The 20,573-nt window shown below is 40.4% G+C and overlaps 2 protein-coding genes across 3 annotated transcripts in view; one reads left to right on the plus strand and one right to left on the minus strand.

Annotated features, from left to right (window-relative positions):
• Positions 1–5,844: 5,844 nt before the first annotated feature.
• Positions 5,845–8,470, minus strand: LOC106088366 (histone H3-like centromeric protein cid). Its single transcript, XM_059369391.1, has 5 exons — positions 8,404–8,470; positions 7,078–7,895; positions 6,894–7,004; positions 6,631–6,717; positions 5,845–6,503 (listed from the first exon to the last, which is right to left on the minus strand). Exons 2-5 carry the CDS (start codon positions 7,427–7,429, stop codon positions 6,076–6,078), a joined length of 978 nt encoding a protein of 325 aa, XP_059225374.1. The 5' UTR covers positions 7,430–7,895; positions 8,404–8,470; the 3' UTR covers positions 5,845–6,075.
• Positions 8,471–12,251: 3,781 nt separating this feature from the next.
• The window catches only part of LOC106088369 (low-density lipoprotein receptor-related protein 6), a 269,833-nt gene continuing 261,511 nt past the window's right edge, over positions 12,252–20,573 (plus strand). For both annotated transcript variants that reach the window (XR_009398289.1, XM_013253851.2), the window contains exon 1: positions 12,252–12,969. The gene's annotated coding sequence lies outside the window, so the exon portion shown is untranslated. The remainder of the gene's footprint in view (positions 12,970–20,573) is intronic.

Genomic DNA, 20,573 nt, shown 5'->3' on the forward strand with positions numbered 1-20,573 from the left:
ATAAACCCAAACTGTATACCTAGGTCATTGGGTGGAATTACGGGAAGCGGTCTGAACAGGAACAGGCAGGAGGTACTAGGTATTACCTTTGTATCTGACGATATAAGTGGAAGAATATGCGACTGAGAAGTGTTGCATAACCACAGCTTCTCTGATCATCGTTATATTAGTTTCAGCCTTGGAGAAAATACTGCAGTAGTGGTCCCTCGGTTAAAGAGAAAAAATGCGTATTGGGATAAATTTCGGCACAAATTCTACACCATTATCCATTCTAGACCCGAAAAGGAAGCGGAAACTACGTAGGATATAGAAATAATGGTCAAGCGGATCACGAAGGCCCTGAATGACTTGCTTGTTTCAGCGTGCCCTAGCGCCAAACCAAGGGGCAAACAGCGACCGCCATGGTGGACCCCAGAGCTGGTTGGTTTAAGGAAGGACTGCAGAGAACTCTTCAATAGAGCTAAAGCCACAAGAGCATCACACGATTAGGACATCCATAAGGCTGAGCTAAGAAAATATATTGGCGAGCTGCGAAAGACTCAGAACAAATCCTGGGTAGAATTCTGCAGCTCCGTGGAGGATACATCTGAGGCCTCTAGGCTAAGGAAGATTCTGTTCTCGAGATCTGTTACGGTGGGGTATATTCAGAAGTCAGAGAATGTATGAACAATGTCTAGTGAGGAAACACTTGAACTACTTGTTGATACATATTTCCCGGGAAATTCTCCAATGGACAACGTGGCGCCAGAAGAGGTTGTCGCTGGTAAACATTCGTCGGAGACTATTACGGAAATTGTGTCTGAGCCGAAAATCCTTTGGGCGATAAGAAGTTTCGACTCCTTTAAGTCGCCAGGCCCTGATGATGACGAAACACTAGAACTACATGTTGATACATATTTCCCGGGAAATTCTAGAACGGACAACGTGGCGTCAGAAGAGGTTGTCGCTGGTATGCATTTGTCGGAGGCTACTAGGGAAATTGTGTCTGAGCCGAATATCCTTTGGGCGATAAGAAGTTTCGACTCCTTTAAGTCGTCAGGCCCTGATGATGTATGTGTATCACCGGTTGAATTACAAGCTGTGTCTGCTAGACTGATTCCCCGGCTTAGGGTGATATACTCTGCTTGTATCAGAATGTCATATGTACCTGTAAGATGGAGGGACACGAAGGTCATTTTCATTCCTAAAGCAGGAAAACCCTACCACACAAAGGCGAAAGATTTTCGTCCTATTAGTCTGTCCTCCTTTATGCTGAAGACTCTAAAGACAGTAAAGGCAAATCCACTGAAACAGCCCTTCGTGACCTAGTCGGCTACAAAGAGGGTTCTCTCGCTGTCAAGGAATTTACAATGGTAGCATTTCTTGACATTGAAGGTGCTTTCAATAATGTAAAGCCGACATCAATCATGAAGGAGTTGGAGTTTCTAGGCATCAACTCTACCGTAAGAAAGTTTACTAATAACTTACTTAATAAAAGATGCATTAAGGCAGGCTTGGGATCTGCGGATTAAAAAGATGGGTCAGCGGAGTAACAGTTGAAGGAGGTGTACTGTCTCCTCTACTTTGGAATATAGCCATTAACAATTTATTATTACCTCTGGAAGAAAAAGGCGTAAAAGTGTTCGCGTATGCTGGCGTGGCAATTGCGGTTAGGGGATAGTTTCCCAGCACTCTAAGAGATATACTTCAGGAAGCTCTAGGTGCAACAGCAAAGTGGGCAACCGAAAGTGGTCTAGGTATAAATCCGTGCAAGACAGAAGAAGTTCTTTTCATCAGGAGATACAAGTTGCCTACAGTGGAACCTAGCTCCTTGGGTGGAGAGAATGTTCTATTTACAGAAAGCGCAAAATACCTGGGTGTTTTGCTGGACAGGAAAATTAAATTCATATCCAACATTTTCGAAAGGGCAAGAAAGACAACTATTGCCCTATACACCTGCAAAAATGACATTGGCAAAAGTTGGGGGTTTAGACTGCGTGTCATGCATTGGGTATATACTGCAGTTGTCAGACCTATAATGCTATATGGTTGTTGTTTTTGTTGTAGCAGTGTGTTGTACACTGAGGCGGCAGCCCTTGCCGATGAAGGACTTCATCGGGTGAATCCGGTACGTACAACCGGCTGCCTTGGGATTGATGCTATATGGTATGGTGGACGGCGCTTCAAAAGTCCATCGACTGCTCAACACTTAACCGGATCCAAAGGATGGCTTGTTGGTGCATCACAGCCGCGCTGAGAACGACACCATCTGATGCACTGAATTTAATGCTACATCTAATGCCTCTGAACATTGTGGCTACCCAAATTGCAGCGGCCACTGCCGTGGGGTTAGAAAAAGAGCTTTCTCATTGGTCATGTGGCGGCTACGAACACTGTGTTATCCTTGGTACAATCAATATACGATGTTCCGGGCAGTGTGGATTACACCCTACCTGAGCCGTTTTTTGATAAAAAGTACTGTACTGCTATTCCTGATAGAACCGATTGACGACCAGGTGGGCTTTGGGGTGTACTCTAAAGATCTAGAACTGGTCATATCGAAGAGGTTACCCGACCGCTGCAGTATGTATTAGGCAGAGATCCTTGCAATCAAGGAAGTGGTGGAATGGCTAAGATATAATGTCATTACGACGATGGGCATAAATATCTTCTTAGACAGCCAGGCAGCCATTAAATCCCTGGAGAACGTATTTCTGAACACAAAAACCGCCCTCGACTGTCGCAGATATCTCAACGAGATGGCTGAACAAAATTCACCTGTCCTGGGTGCCGGGCCACAGAGATATCCCAGCGAATTCTAAAGCAGACGAGCTTGCGAGACTAGGACCTACCTTACACACTCCAGGGACACTGGAATTTATGGGTATGCCTCTAGCGACATGTAAGCTGAGTTTTCAGGACCAGGCCCGAAGGACAACCAATGATAAATGGTCACAAAGAGGGGGCTGTGAGCATTCCAAAACTATGTGGCCTAATCTACACTTGATGATGTCTACTGCTTTGCTGCCATTGGCTAGAGCAGACGTCTCAATGACTGAGACGTCGTCATGGCAGGTCACTGTCTAATCGGAAAACATGCTAACGGACTGAAGGTTGGCAGCAACGACTTTTGCAGAAGCTGTGAGTACATCGAAGAAGAAAATACCCTAGAACACCTTCTGTGTGTGTACCACGCACTAGCAGTCAGAAGGAGTTCCACTTTAGGTTCGCAAGTTATTGGGCTTTTTAAAGCAATCTAGATGGTTCAACGATAGAACGAATGTGGTATCACAATGGACGAAAACGTCTAAGTGAGTCTGATGGCAGGCTGCCACTTAAGCTAAGCCCATTTGGATGGCTTCATAAAATTCTCCAACCGACGCTTCGGTGAGCTACTACCGCCTTCATATGTGCATGTGGCGGAGAAAAAATTTAAAAATATAAATGATGCAGTAGCCGATCGCTATAAACCAGGCTGTCGAATACCTTAGGTGCAGCCCAAATTCCCAGCGCCGGCAGAGGAACTTGGAGACCCATTATCACGGAACTGTATCTGGAAATCAATAGGTCAACAAAACATAAGCGAAATTTATGGCTAGAGCAGCCCTGTAACTTGAGCCGATATTAGCAAGCTGTGGTCCACTGTTTATTTTCTGTCGAAGGAATGACAAGACCTCAGTTATATTTGGTGACATAACAATGGCTGATCTCAAGAGATACTCTAGGTTGCTCAACTGCCAAACCGAGAGTGACAGGGAAGGAGGACAGCCAATGAGGCATCCGCGTTACCGTGGAGTAGTCCAAGGCACTTGCCCCGTCGGATGCTATACAATTTGGATGTTCTGGGAGTAAAGTACCTGGCCGAGATCCTCAACCTGTCTCTGTTCACTCTTCATAGTACCCGATGTCTGGAAAACAGTCAAAACTTCCCCCGAGCCTCGTTGGAGAATTTCTATTATTTGGACGAAATTACAAATATCATCCGTATTGACAAGCCGTCCAAGTCACTGGACGCCGTCGGATGCTGTACAATTTGGATGTTGCGGGAGTAAATTACCTGGCCGAGATCCCCAGTGTGTCTGTGCACTCTTCTTAGTTTCCAATATCTGGAAACACTCCACCTGTTGGAGAATTTCAAATCGCATAGCACGATGATTGCTTTGCACGTTATCACTGCACATATTAGCCGTACTCTATAGGAAGGTTCTCGTGGAACTGGAATCTGTGGATATGCCTCTAGCGAAATGTAAGCCAAGCCCTAAGGATCAGGCCCGATGGACAACGAATGGCAGATGGTCATAAAGTGCTGGTTCTAAACACTACAAAATTATGGGGACCAATAGGGGCTAGAACAGACGTATCAGTCATTGTGTCCGACAGGTCAGTGTCTTATTGGAAAACATGCTGACAGACTAAAGGTTGCAAGTAATGACTTCAGCAGAAGGTGTGAGGATGTCGAGGAAGGGGAGACATGTTATGGGTGTGTGGCCCACATTGACTGGCAGGAGTTCCATTTTAGGTTCTCATTTCTTTGAGAACTTATCTGAACCTGTGAATGTGAACATTCGCAATTTGTTGGGCCTTTTCAAGTGATTTGGATGGCTCAAAGGTAGGTACTAGAAGGCATCATCGTTCTCCTGTTCCTGTGAATCATAATGGCCGAAAACGTCTAAGCGAGTCTGATTCCACTTAAACCTAATCTGACATAAGGTCATTGTGGCTTTGAACTTGTCGGTCAGAGATGCCACATCGCAAACACGTCCATTTAACCAGGCTTGAAACGTTGGATAGGAAATAGTGCGGTCGCAAGTCGAATGTGGAATTAAGGGATGAGTAATTCGAAGCCCCTTAGAGTGAAACTGATTTTTCCAAGGTGGGGTGATATCCCCCTCGACCTCTCCTCTATTCTCCACCTTTCAGATGGCATCGGGATCGTATCATATGTGGACGATTGTACAATCATGGATTCGGGACCCCTCGTCGGTGATATCTGCGTGAGGTTGAACTACTAGCGAGCTGCCACCAAATCATCTGGAGTTGGATGTGATAGTCGAAGGGGTAAGAAGTGCGAACAGCAACTATTCCAAAATACTTGGTGTCAAACTTGACAGCCTTTATAGATATTCTGCACATGCCGGTGCAATTTGTTATAAGATCAGGTGCAGAAACAAGATTCTCAATTCGTTTACCGCCTGCACTTAGGGTGCTAACAAAAAAGCCTTGTTGACTACATACGCGACGCGCAGTGGAATAACATTCAGATCTGTCAGAATGTTGCCCTATGTGTTTCTCCATCAGGAGACAAAGATCCTACACGTGCGAAGGCTCAACTACATGCTATCCAAGCAGTATCTACTGGGTTGCTATCGCAGGACCACCCCAATCACCATCTTGTGGTAGGCATTCACCGCCCAGATATATCAGAGTGGATTAACATAAGGTTCAGCGCAACAAGAGCAAACCTCTAGATCAGGCTGCGTTTCATGCGCTTATTTTGCCAGTCAGATGTAGGAATAAGATCCTCAGGTGACTATTCCACTTACAACCAAATCAATCTCAACACATCTCACACTAGTTGCAGTATTTCTGGATTTGGATATTTAACAAATACATAGCTTAGCAACAACTAATAAAGATGCAACACAGTGTTACACCAAACTAGAGTAGTTTTGATTCAACTACGATTTGATAGATGCAACATTCTCTATTACTTTTGGTCTGCGATGCCCAGCATGTACCAGGGATCATACCACAAATGATATGGGTGACGTTTACTGTAAGTCAATTCAATTCTATACCCACTTTGAATACACCTTACCATAATTGCAGAGTTTTCAGATCTGGATACATGACACACATTAGCTATTAATTTTTTATGTAATTTTATGTAACAAATTGTTTTTTAACGTTGTTTAAGTTATACATATTTGATTGCAATTACTTTGATAACAATAAACATGAACACCAATTTACAAACATGGTACAACAAATGATTGTTTTATAATTAGAGGTCGTTGGTTCGAGCGGCACGCAATTATGTGGTTTTGGCTTTTAATCTTAAACATACTTTGACTAAGAATTCTACGTTTTTTTATCTTATAAATACATTTTTAAGAAATTTATTAATTGCATATCGCGAACATCCAGCGTTACGCGACCCCGATGCAAGGTTAACATATAGGCGTCCTGCAACCTTTGAGTTAAATACATTTCGGATGATGCCTGTAATGCTTCTAAGGCCGTGGGGGTTACATGAGTGACTGATTGGGACATACTCATGAGAATTTCACGCACCACTCGAGAAAATGGTAGACGTGGTATTAAAAATTCCGTCCTATTTTGTAGATATTTGACATCACGCAAAAATCGAGCATTCAATTGTTGGGGTTTCTGTTGTTTACGTGTCTGTTTTGGCTTACTTTGTCGCGTTTCGTTATCCAAATCCGTATTTTGTGCATTTTGTTTCGTTTGGGGTCGGGCCTGTTTTTTTGATTTTTGTGGTGAGGAAGTAAGCGTGGATTTTGCTACAAAGGAAGAGAAAAAATTAGAAAATTTCTTATAAAAACCCATAAGGTAGCAAAATGGTTTTACGTTCCCTTGTACTTTCTACTACCTTTAATAGATCTTAGAATGTTTAACCTATATACTTACCCTGTTCGACCGTGACATTTTCGTTAGCGGATGGTTTTTCTTTGGACTGTTCAGACTGTCTAGTTGATCTTTTACTAGTTGCGGCTCCTGTAAAGCCATTAGAAATTTTATCATTTAATAAGTTCATAATATAGGTATTCATAAGATCATATTCAAACTTTATTCAACACTTCGGACACAAATTTTATGGCCGAAGAGAAAGGTAAACTCTTTCATTAACTATAAACTAAAAAAAAAAAAAGAAATGCACCGCCCAAGCTTACCTTGTTCCACTTCCGCACTTTCGGTTGCGTCATTACGTTCATATTCTTGTTGCTGTTCGAAGCTTACTGATGGACTGGCTGTATGCCTAGTAGTTTTCCTCACGGGGATATCTAAGCAAAAAATGAGAAATGCAAAGATTATATTATTTAAGCACTAAAATGCCAAGGAAGCAGATTATATCACCTTTCTTTGCTAAATCTTCTTGCTTCGATTGTCGCGTTGTGGTGCGCTTGGGTGTTTGCTCTTCCTGGGAACTTCCAGTTCTCAGAGTTGAACAACGCCTCGGGGATTGTTGACTTTGTATACGGCTAGTTGTAAATTCCAGACCGTAGTCGGTAGCATTACTATCTTGTTCTGGGGTATTGAAGGCTTCACTGGCTTTTGGAAGACCCCTAAAACTAGCGGTAATATCCTTCTGGGGCCCGGTCTCATTGGCATCACTGTCGTCTTCAGTACCGCTACTCTCACCCAAATTACCCCTTCGTTTAACAATAGTACTTTCTTTCTTAGATCGAGGGCGGCGTTTAGGACCCATTAAACTAAATATTTTAAATTATTTCCTTGATAAAAAAAAATTCCGATCTAAGAAGTTTTAGTTAGATCGGTACAGAGTGCTCTGATTGACACTATGGTGTCAATACCAAACAAAATAGTGAGGCCTGCCTAAAGTTTAGGCCCTTAACTTCCTGCTAGGTTTGTCCTTTAATGTTAAATTACTCTGCTTCGGTAGGTGACAAACTGTCCACCAAAAACGGCATTCACTCAAACAGCCTGATCTGCAGTTAAATTCGGACACTTTCTTTTGACCGGCGATGTCTGATATTCTGCTTGTTTCATAGACTGATTTCCTTTTGAATGTCTACAATTCTAATACTGCTTGCCTTCCCACAGGACATAAATGATTTTTGCGTTTTCCCCGTCGTTTGATTCAAAATTCTGTGACTATGACTCCTTTCTATGGGAATTTAAAACTTTTCGGTGGCGGCAGCCAGCGTCTTCTTCTTATCGTATATGTGTTTGTGTGTGATTTTGGTCACCAATGCATGAAAAATGGGATGGAAATTACAAACTTTGAAATGCTACTAAAAATGTACCTTTTTGGACCACAATAGTACTTTTCAGTTTTGCATAAAGATTTCAAAACTATTAAACTAGGCAAATTTATACAAGGTAAAGTAATTAGCCCTGCTGATGAAATTTTCTAATTCCAGAGTTGTATACAAATCCCACTAGAACATCAAATGCTTGGTTTGTATTTTAAGTCTTTTACATTTTCAAATTTGTATCGTTTGAGTTTATAGTTTACACGTTTATAATCATAAATCTTTTGATCTTGAGGCTGCTACACATGATAATGCAAATAAAAACTAGAATGTCAATTAGGAAGTGCCAAGAAATTTGATAGCCTAGTGGGAATTTGCGCCACCATTCCCACAGGGATGTATATTTGATTTTGTTGTTATTGGGCTAATGACTTTTAAATTTACCAAGGTATTAAGGTATAGCTACATAAAGTGCAACTCTGCAAACAAATACCACGAAAGCAATCCGTAAAAGTTACACAATTTTTAACTTAAGTTAAAGTATGTTACTCTACATTTAGGGTGCAATTGTGTAATTCCACTTTAAATGTGTAGTTATATACTATGCCCGCGCATTAAAAATGCAACTCCGCAAACAAATCCCGCAAAAGCAACACGCAAGAGTACGTTCATAGTTGAATTAAAAAGGTTGGCTCACTTGCCCAACAACAACTATTGGATTTTTCATATAGTCGCATTGCATTCTTTCTTCTGTCAGTTATCAGCTGTTACTTTTAGCTTGCTTTAGAAAAAAAGTGTAAAAAAAGTATATTTGATTAAAGTTAATTCTAAGTTTTATTAAAAATTCATTTACTTTCTTTTAAAAAATCCGCAATTACTTTTTGGGCAACTCAATAAATCAACTACACAACCCTGTGGGGATGTCACATTTCTGTACACTTCCTAATTGACATTCTAGTTTTTATTTACATTATCATGTGTAGCACAAAGAGCGTAAGATAATCAAGAGAGAGTTTCTGCTTTGTCTTCCCCGTACCGTAAAATAACTCACGTTAAAGACACAACATTTTTATTGTATTCCAAGTGGATTCACATTGAGGGCTGCAACATTTTCGGGTTATTCTGTTTTGATTCGAGCATTCGTTCGAACATTTTTTCGTATTTTGCTTTGTTTCTTTGCAACCGAAAGTTGCAATAAAGGAAAAACGAAATATCGTGAGCAATTCAAATATGTTGTGTCTTAAAATTTTGTCACTCGTCATCACGTATTGCCCTCTAACGCCAGCTCTTATCTTTCTTACGCTCTTTGGTGTAGCAGCCACCAAAGAGGGTGAGAAAGGAAAAGAGTTGGCATTAGAGCGAGATACGGCATGGCCAGTGACAAAAGTTAAAGACACAACATGATTGAGTTGCTTACGATATTTCGTTTTTCCTTTTATTCCAACTTTCGGTTGCAAAGAAACAAAGCAAAATACGAAAAATGTTCGAACGAATGCCCGAATCAAAACAGAATAACCCGAAAATGTTGCAACCCTCAATGTGATTCCAATTGGAATACATTGAAAATGTTGTGTCTTTAACGCATGTTATTTTATGGTACGGGGAAGACAAAGCAGAAACCCTCTCTTGATTATCTCACCCTCTTTGGCAGCCACAAGATCAAAAGATTTATGATTAAAAAGTGCTTCTAATGCCAACTCTTCTTCTTTCTTACGCTCTTTGAATGTTGCAACCAAAGAGGGTAAGAAAGATAAGAGCTGGCGTTAGAGGGCAATACGTGATGACGAGTGACAAAATTTTAAGACACAACATATTTGAATTGCTCACGATATTTCGTTTTTCCTTTATTGCAACTTTCGGTTGCAAAGAAACAAAGCAAAATACGAAAAAATGTTCGAACGAATGCCCGAATCAAAACAGAATAACCCGAAAATGTTGCAACCCTCAATGTGAATCCAATTGGAATACAATAAAAATGTTGTGTCTTTAACGCGAGTTATTTTACGGTACGGGGAAGACAAAGCAGAAACTCTCTCTTGATTATCTTACCCTCTTTGGTTGCAACCCACAATGTAAACCTAATGGGAATACTTGGAACATGTCTCTTAAGGCGAGTTATTTTACGGTATGGGGAAGACAAAACAGAAACCCAATCTTCTTTCTAACGCTCTTTGGTTAAAACCGCCATGATGCAAAACTGAAAAGTACTCATGGTTAAATTAAGATGGTTGATTTTTTTGCCCAGCTGATGGAACTGTCCAACTCCAGAGTTGTTTCCAAATTCCACTAGAACGTCAAATGCTCTCTTCTTTTTTCTTATTCGTTCGAACATTTTTTTGTATTTTGCTTCGTTTCCTTGCAACCGAAAGTGGAATAAAAGGAAAAACGAAATATCGTAAGCAATTCAAACATGTTGTGTCTTTAAACTTTGTCACTCGTCATCCCGAATTGGGCTCTATGCCAACTCTTTTTTACCATCTTTGGGTTAGTATTCTTTTCTGCTTTCGGAATAGTCGCGAAAATGTTTTGTTGCTATTTTCATACCAAAAAACGTTTTTTGTTTGCGCTTATGGTTTTATTTTTTTCGCAAACAAATAAAATAACAAAAAGAAAAAAAACGAACAATTGAAACCAATAAAACAAAAATGATGCCGACAATGATGTTGCCACTAAACTTTCTTTCTGCCAATTTGCTCACTATAAAAAGAGTACTATTTTTTCGCCTATTTTCCTCCAGCATTTCGCCGACGTTTTTTTGCATGGAGTTTGACAGCCAGCATTCCACCTGAAAAGCTGAACAGAATTCTCAGCTTTTTGCACAAACCCACTCTTCTTCTTTTTCACATTGTCAATCGGCATCCTTAATGGTGTTTTTTTTATGTTTTCGCAAGTGAATCCTGAACTTCTAAAAGTGAATCCTGCACTTCCATATAATTTGTGGGGAATTTCGATTTGTTTCTTTTCAATCGAAAATTGGAATAAAAGGAAAAACGAAATATCGCAAGCAGTTCAAACATGTTGTCTTAAACTGTCACTTATCATCCCGAATTGAGCTCTAATGCCAACTCTTCCTTTTTACCCTCTTTGGCAGAGACTTACTCTTCTTCTTTTTCAAATTTTCAATTGGCAGATTTGATATCATTATTGGTGTTCATGGGACCTATCCACATTACGTTTTCGCAAGTGACCTAACCTTTTATTAGTGAATCCTGAACTCTTTTATGCGGAATTTCGATATTTGAAAACCATTTCATTTGTCGACTTTCGAATTTAACTTTTTAGTATTTTGCACTAAAATATATAATTTGTGCGGAATTTATAACTGAATATTTTAGCAACGGAATACGGAATATTTTGGCAGCGGAATAATGATGGAATCGAGATTAATTTGTTAGTATTTTGCACTACAATTTAATTTGTGCGGAATAATGGAATGGATAACAAATTAATATATATATTTTTTACAATTTTCTTTTTTCGAAATTACGAGTTTTTTTATAATTTTCGAATGTTCTTTCGATAATTAATTAATTATTAAATTTATTAATTATTATTTATTAATAACTTTTGTAGTTAATAATGTTTGTTTGTACAGAAATTTTTTTTTTTTTTTTTTTGGACTTTAATCGAAATGGCAGAGTACGACTCTATATGCCAGGTTGTACTTCCGAAGTTGGTGTCCCCACCAACTGTATATAAAAACACGTGTAATAAAATTACAGAATTAAAAACAATGTACAGTTATAACTGTACTGAGTATAACGATGACTATGCACCGAATCCCGAAGCGTCCACTTCAGACGAATTCTAAATGCAAAGTGCAGAAATTTTAAAACTGTAAGAATTCTAGGTTTTTGAAATTTGCGATGACGACCGTCTTGTACGAAAAGAAGAGGAATGACATTAACTTCTTAGTATTTTGGCACTACAATTTTAATTTGTGCGGAATAAAAGGGAGTGGAGAATGGGACAGAAGATACTATATTACTACTGTTTTCTCTTTTCCTGTTTGTTTAGAATGTGGGTGGAATGGAGGAATGGCCGTTCTCTACGAAAGTGGAATGGAGGAATAGAGATTAACTTGTAAGTATTTTGCACTACAAATTCAATTTGTGCGGAGTCTAGAAATCGGTGAAATGGAGGAATGGACCGACCATTGGATTTATTCCTTTTGTATTTATATTTCTGACGTTCAGTGTTAAAGTGCTCGATAAATTTTTAATTCTTAAAATTTTTAAAATCGATGAATCGATAAAAGAGGAAATATTTAAAAATTCCATAAAAAAGTAAAAAGTTTGATGAATTTTTCTCTAAAGGCAGAATTTTGATGATTTTTTAAAACATTTCCTACATGGGCTAAAACCCTGAGGAAATATTTCCTTTATAAACATCGTTTCGTTTATTTAAGAATGAACCATTAGTAAGAAAAAACGTCGCCGTGAAGTCAATATGTCAATATTCTTATAGTTCGACGGTATTCTTAAAATCGGCAAGGCTTAAAATAATCGAAATAATTCTGTTTTATACCTGTGCTTATAAATATAGTTAAATGTTTATTAATGTGCATAGAAATGCCTTGAAGTAAACGTTCGTTCTGACGTTCTTGTTTGTTTATTTACGCGATCTTTATCATCGTCTTCTTACATCCATGATCAATAGAATGTGAAGGAATCGATTGGATTGATTAATAAAAGCATTGGAAAAAAATCAAAAATCCAGAATCCAAAAAAATTACAACAAAAGTGTTTAATAAAATAAAAAAAGAAATTTATCTCTAAAGGAGTTTACTGTCCCAGAAAAGTGTGGTGCTAAATATTGTGTAAAAAAGTGATTTATAATTTTGTAATTGATGGCGCAGATGAATGGGCAAGAAATGCCGCCGCCGCCAGATTCTTGTATTGCCATAACTTTGTCGAACAACCAGCAGAGCAAGTAAGAAAGACGGGACAAAACAAAATCGACAAAAGTCAATCACATTTTAGGCGATTTGCCATACAAATCTGTAAAAGAAAAACGTCCAGTTTTGTGGAAAGTAAGTTAAAATTTCTTAAACATGTGTAGTGGGCTATGTAAACTTTTGGGTAAATGTTAAACATTATTTAGATTTCCTGGTCTTTCCCTTCCTTTTATTATTTTTATTACACTTGTTGGTGTGAGTGTAGTCGCCCCAAAAGTGTCTCGTGTGTGTTTGTGTAATGTTCAGCCGTTTGTCTCGCTATGTTTTTCATATTTTGCCTTACACCTTTTCCTTGTATTATTATTTGTCTTTTTGTTTATTTTTATCTTGACATTTGTTTTTATTATTGTGCTCCATCCCTTTTTATTGCTCTTGTTGCCTTCCATTTTTCCTTGTGACCCATTGCTTCTACTCGTTGTATTCCCTTCTTTCATTGCTTGTGTGTGGAACGTAAACCTTGTCCACCTTTGCCATTCCCTTTTTCATGCAATGCTTTGTTGTGTGGGCCCCACAAAAGTTTGTAAGTTTGTTTTTGTTATTCTGTGGCTTTGGTTCTGGGAAAACCCATAAATGGAGACAGAATCCCCAGAATCGACAAGTCGTCCATTCTATGTTCCGTATGGTCTGTTCTTTACATTTGTTTTTGTTTTGTAGGCGGTCTTGGGTCTTAAGAGATTATCACGAATTTAAATGGAATCCTCTATTATTACTTGGCCCGTATCCCAAACCTTAATAGGTGGCGCTGGGTGTTGTGGGCAGGGGTAGGCAGGGATTGTGTAATATTTTTTTGTACCGTAGGGTGGGTGGTTTGTTGGGTGATTTATTTTGTTGTTTTTTTTTTTTGCAGATGGCGGGCCTGAATCTCTGAGGATTGTTGCTCTCATTTTTAACAGTCATTTTCTTTATAGGTATTTAATAGACGGTAAGGATTTTTATAGTTTTTATCAGTGTTGAGATAAAGAATAGTGAGACGTCTAAGTTCTTTGAGGAAATCCGGGAGGGAAAAAAATTTCACCCATAGGTTGGGTAAGGTTGAAGGGGACGAGATTACCAATATGGGTTCCTATTCATCTACTTAGGTGATCTTAGGTTCATTGTTTTTGTACTTTAAGAAGAGAGAAACAAAAGAGGGAGTAGATATTAACCAACCTTGCCACTATGAATATTAAAGCGTCCCAAAAAAAATATGTTTGTTTTGAAACGCATACCCTCCATTTTTATACTCTCCACTGAAGGATGGGCTTATACACATTTTTTCATTCCGTTTTTCCACACTTCGACTTATCCATTTCCGATCCTAATCTAAGACGATCTAGCCATGTCCGTCCATCCAGTCTTTAAAAATTGAGATATTGAGCTGAAACTTTGCACATATTCCTCTTTTTGTCCATAGGTAGATTAAGTTTGAAGATGGGCTATATCAGACTATATCTTTATATATCCGCCATATAGACCGATCTGCCGATTTAAGGTCTTAGGCATAAAAAGCAACATTTGTTATCCGATTTTGCTAAAATTTTAGGCAGTGCGTTGTGTTAGGCCACTCAACATCTGCCATATAGACCGATCTCTCGATTTAATGTCTTGGCCCCATTAAAGGCGCATTTATTGTCGGATATCGCAGAAATTCGGGACAGGGATTTACGTTAGGCCCTTTACCATCTTTTTTCACTTTGTCCCAGATCGGTCCCGATTTGGATATAGCTGCTATATAGACCGATCTTTCGATGTAAATTCTTGGGCCCATTAAATGCATATTTATTGCCCGATTACGCTGCAATTTAGGACAGTGAGTTGTGTTAAGCCCCTTGATAGATGGCCCAGATCGGTCCAGGTTTGGATAAAGCTGCCATATAGACCAATCTTTCGATTTAAGATCTTGAGACAATAAAAAACGCATTTTTTGTCCGATTTCGCTGAAATTTGGTACAGAGAGTTGCGTTAGGCCCCTTGCCATTTTTTTTTAATTTGGCCCCGATCGGTTCATATTTTGTCCGATCTCTCGACTTAAGATTTTGGGCCCATAAAAGGCGTATTTATTGTCCGATTCGCTGCATTTTACGACAGTGAGTTGTGTTAGACCTCTTGATAGCCTTCTTGAAGATGGCCCAGCTCGGTCCAGATTTGGATAAAGCTGCCTTATAGGCCGATCTCTCGATTTATGGTCTTGGCCGCATAAAAAGCGCATTTTTTGCTCGATTTCGCTGAAATTTGACACAGTGACTTATGTTAGGCTTTTCGACATCCTATATGATTTAGATCGGTCTTTATTTGGATATAGCGGCCTAAAAATCCAATATTGAACCAAAATTGAACCGTAATTTGTATTTATTAGACAATTCAGTGTCCGATCCGAATTTGGTCAAAATCGGACCATATTTGGAAATAGCTGCTATGGGTGCATAAATAATGCATGATGATTTGGATGGTCTCTGCGATAACAGCCTTCAAGGTATTGCTTAGACAGCATGTAGTTATGTCTTCGCACTGGTAGGGTCTTTGTACCCTGATGGAGGTTGTCCCCGTGAGAACTGAGGAGACAGCCCGTCGGAATTCTTCCTGACTCTTCTTAGACATGTTCGCCAAATTTTGCTCGTATCACTTTATTAACCCAAAGACGAGAGCTATGAACTTTGGTAAAAATGGGTTCAAATTTAGATAAAGCTCACATTTATAATTCGGACGATTTTCACTAATATATATGTAGTTAGAAAAATTTTCACGAACTTCAGTATCGGAAGTCACTTCAGCCCAATAAATGGACTTGGTTTAGTATCTTTATATGGAAGCTATATCAGAACACTTAATATTTAAGCAACAATCTCTGACTGAGACTCTCCACTCGAAATCGCTTATTGCCCACGACTGCAATTGCAGCTAGTTCGTATACGAAAAATCCTGGAATGGAAAGTTTTATTACCCATCTAAAACTCTTTTCTAATTTCATCAAAATTGGTTCAGCTTTGGGTATAGCTCCCATAACAGTTTTCAACTAACAGTCACTTCAGCCCAATAAATGGGCTTGGGCTAGTATCTCTACATGGGAGTTATGTCAGATGTACTCGGTATTTAAGCAACAGCCTCTGAATGAGATTCTCCCCACGAAATTGCTGATTGTCCGCAACTGCAATTGCAGCTACTCCGTGATGGCGATGAACACCACAAAAATCGGAGCTCAGTATTCCAACCCCTGGTGCTCATTGCCATCCCATGCCGGGTGGGATTTTCGTCGTTCCATGAACCTTTCACTGTTTCACAGTGTTATCTCGGACAGCGTCGCTTTGCGGATTACCAAGTTTACTGACGACAGTCTCTGGCCTTAAAGGCAAAATCGTCTGCTTCTGCATTCCCCCTTATTCTGCTATGGTTCGGCACCCAAGCGATGCGGATCTATTTTCAGCGAAGGCTTTAATACTCTTCTTACGCTCTAAGACTGTTCGGAATAGGTGAACACATATTCCGTGTTCGCCCAGATCTACGCCTGCAGGAATGTTTTATGGTCAGGCAGTCGGAATCAGATCTCAGTTCCTGGGTCCTCAATGTAGACCCTAAGGTCCACTCTGACATCTAACTTTGATCCATACGTGTAGTATGAACTTGCAGATAGGAAAAACAGAGTTCGTCAATCCAAGACTATGCCGCCGGCAACAGTGCCTCGCACTCGACCTCAAGTGTCTTCTCAAGTATCCGATCGAAAAACTCTTCTATTCCTTCCAGGTTTCTTATCGCCGCCTCGATTATACCGCGATGGTATGACCAGCCCCTATCCTCTATCCATTCTCCCATCGCCTTAAGTCTCATTGCCGCAGTGGCTGCGTCACACTTAATCTGTATGTCAATGGGTCGGATATCTAGAATAGTCTCCAGTACCCTAGTGGGCTTGGTCCTCATAGCTCCGTTTATTTCAAGAAAATATGTTTTCTGAACCTGTTGTAAGGTCCTTATATTGCACTTTTTCTTCATCGCAGTCCACCAAACTACTGAGGCATAACTAAATATTTGTCTAATCACGCTCCTGTAGAGCCAGTGGACTCTCCTCGAATTCAGTGCCCAACATATATAAGCCTTCTTGATTTGTTCCTGAATACGACACTTCCAATTCAGTTTCCTGTCCAAGATTGGGTATTAATAACATCCTTGCCTCCTTCTAGGCTTTCGGAGTATATGCAAGTCCTAAGCACGCTGTGAAAATACAGGCCAGATGGGGTGCCGGATAGTCAACCTCCTTCTGTAGTAACGCCGGAAATATTCCATCAGTTCCGATTGACTTAAATGGTTTGAAGCTCTAAAGACTCCCTTTACCATAAATTCTGTAATGACAAGCCTTCGAGCAATATCATTATTCTTAGATTCCGTTGTCTCCGCGAGTCCCTTAGCGTTTTTATCAAAAGCCTCAACATGTCCTCCGTTGTCTCTGCTCTCATTCCCATGTCGTTTACTAACATTTCAGTTTGGATATGGGGTTCTGCGAGAAGCTTTTTCATCTCGGCGGCGTCATTAACGCTATCGACCTGGTCGCAGAAAAACTTCCACGAGGCACGTTTTGCCGCTCTGGTAATCTTATTATATTACTTCAGCCGTGTGTAATACACATCACAATATACTCCCGCCTTTTTACGACGTGTTCCTTTATAAAGTCTCCGGACCTTTTTCACAATGTTGCGAATCTCGCCAGTCATCCAAAGTTTTTCTTGGGCTAATTTCTTTTCTCGAAGAGGATAACTATCTTCGAAAGACTCAACTAGTGCAGTCGTAATCCTGTTGACAGTGTCGTCAATGATATGCTTGGACACTTTAAATTATCTTGTCCAAGTCTTCTTCTAAATAGTCTTCCGAATTGTGTCCAATTGGTTCTCAACTTATTACGGAAGCTTATCGGAGTCGGCGATGGCCGTGCTATTCTTAACCTAATGTAGCGATGGTCAGAGACGGAGTGATGCATGGAGATCTTTCAATCCGCGGGGTCACTTCATCGGAGTTTTGGTCTTCCCCTTTTGGGATTTGTTAAGGTCGCCTTCAAAAGATTTCTGTGCTGGAGCTTCTTCATCCATTCTGGCAATATGACCTAGCCAACGCAGTCGTTGTATTTTTATACGTGTAACTATGCTATAGGATTCATACAGCTCTTGGTTCATACGACGCCTATTTTTTCCACTAACGCAATTTCGTCCATACAATTTACGAAGGATTTTTCTCTCAAACACTCCAAGTACCTCAAGTGCCTTATCTGCTTTCGCAAATACCCATGTTTCGAAGCCATATAACAACAGAGGTAGAAAGGTAGTATCAGTGTCTTGTATGTCTTGCCTGTCGAGAGGTGGCTTTGCTCCTCATCTACTTGCCCAGTCCATCCTTCGTGTTATTTCAAAACTTGTGTTCTTTGTTTCAGTTACTGTGGTGGAGAGGTAGATAATGTCAACTTTCCCCATTTTCTTTATCCGATTGGTTGAACAAGTCGTTTTTGGAGATGATACCATACATTTCGTCCTATTTCCATTTACTGTCAGAACCATTTTCCCAGACTCTCTTTTAAGGGCTGCTGTAACTACTTCCGGTTACCGATATCGATATCGATTTCGTCGGCATAGGCGAGTAGCATGCGTTCTCTTGTGAGTAGAGTGCCATATCTATTCACATCTGCATCGCGTATAATCTTCTCCAGTAGGACATTAAATAGATCACACGATAAGCTATCTCCTTGTCTGAAACCTCGTTTGGTATTGAACGTGTTCAGCAAGTGTCACATTGCAGAGTCTTATTAATTTTGCAGGGATAGCAAACTCAGACATGGCTTGAATACCTTTGCATGTATAGGATTTTCGAAAGCGGCTTTGTAGTCAACAAATAGATGGTAGGTCTTAATTTGTCCTTCTCGGGTCGTTTCTAAGATTTGGTGCCGTGTACATATTTGGTTTATGGTGGATTTACCAGATCTAAAGCCACAGTGATATGGCCCAGTTATTTCGTAGACTTTAGACTTTAATCTTCCACAAAGTAAGCTCGATAGTATCTTGAATGCGATGGGAAGGAGACTTATTCCTTTGTAGTTGGCACTTACTATCTTGTGTATCGGACATAGTATGCTGAGGTTCCAATCATCGGGTATGCATTCTTCTTGTAAAATTCCGCAGACGAGCTGATGCATACGCCTTATCAGAGTGTCGCCTCCGGTCTAAAACAGTTCAGCCGGCAACCCATCGGCTCTTGCTGCCTTATCGTTTTTCAGCTGGATAACTGCGTGTAACTTGCTTTGACTACGAGGTACACATTTTATACCATTATCAGGAATTAGTTTTGCGGTATACTCTTGGCCGCCAGCGTCGGCTTCTAGCAGTTGGGAAAGTGTGCTTTTCATATCCTCAGCACACTATCCGTATCAGTTACCAGATTTCCTTCTTTGTCTCTGCAGAAGGATGTGCCTGTACCAAAGCCATCGGTTTGTTGTTTAATTCCTTGGCAGAATTGTTGGACTTCATTCTGGCTCCTGAACATCTCGATTCGCTTACACTCACATCTTTCCATGCCACGGCAGTCGCGGACAATCAGCGGAGAGTCTCCGTGAGTGGCCGGGCGGCACCGGCACTTGCACAAATACTCAGTGCCTATGATGCTCGATATGACAAAGCGGGTTATTTGCGCCTTTAAATAACCAATGGCCAACCTGTTTCTGGCGATCGGTCCATTGGACCGTAGGGAGCTTGCTCCACTACAGGAGCTTGCTCAACTACAGGAGCTTGACGAGGATCGCCACCTCCACATGAAAATGTGGATACAACAACAACGTTTTTCCTCTCCCTTTTTCTCACGATACCTCTCCTTCATCTGGCGCGTTGCTATTCACTGCATTGTTGCTCTGGATGCCGCATTTTTGACTTCAGTACGTTTTTGGCGATCCTGGTCGTACCACGGGTCCTTGGGGGAGACTATTGGTACCGGAGTACGGATGTAGTAGGTAATGGTCTACCATTGCGGAATTTTCTTCAAGCAATTGGGTCATCCGAGTAAAGTATGCCGTTGCCACCTGTTGTGTTTGCTGCTTTCCGACGTCCAGCTTCCATGCCACTTTTCTTGCCACACTAAGCCGTGTGCGAACCTTTGCTGCAACAATTTAAAGATCCGGAACAAACTTATACAAGCTCTAGTTTTGCCAATTGTGATTACAGAACATTTTTGTTGAACCACGGCAACACTGGCTGTGGTATTTGTTTCTTGGTCCTTGGTCTTCAGGGTCCTACATGCCATAAAGTCTGATGTTGTATGTTTATGCAACTCCCGCGTCTTTATACAAACCGGCAACCTGTCAGCAAACCATGCAGCCATTTAGCTTTACATTATGCCACATCCTCTGGCATCGATTTTTCCTACATCGCTAGTTGTTGGTGGTGCTTTGGAAGAGGTCCAAAGAGGATTTGGTGTGGAATTTTTGCAAAGTAGACGTCTGCGTATGTCCGCCTAGAGAGTGGGGGGAGGGGTTTATTTGAATTATAGCAAACCCAGTAATAATAGCAAGTAGTGAGTTGTGTTTGTGGGCTGCTTTTGTTGGGTGATTCCTTTGAGGGTGGCAATGCAGCCTTCTCTTGCTGCATGTGAACGTGTGGAAGCTTTAATAACCGAGCCAGACAGTGAATTTGGGTCAAATGGAATGAATGAATGTAACGCTCTTTTTGTGTTGTGTATGT

The sequence above is a fragment of the Stomoxys calcitrans genome, chromosome 5 (assembly GCF_963082655.1).
Source record: "Stomoxys calcitrans chromosome 5, idStoCalc2.1, whole genome shotgun sequence".
In the NCBI taxonomy this organism is placed as follows: domain Eukaryota; kingdom Metazoa; phylum Arthropoda; class Insecta; order Diptera; family Muscidae; genus Stomoxys; species Stomoxys calcitrans.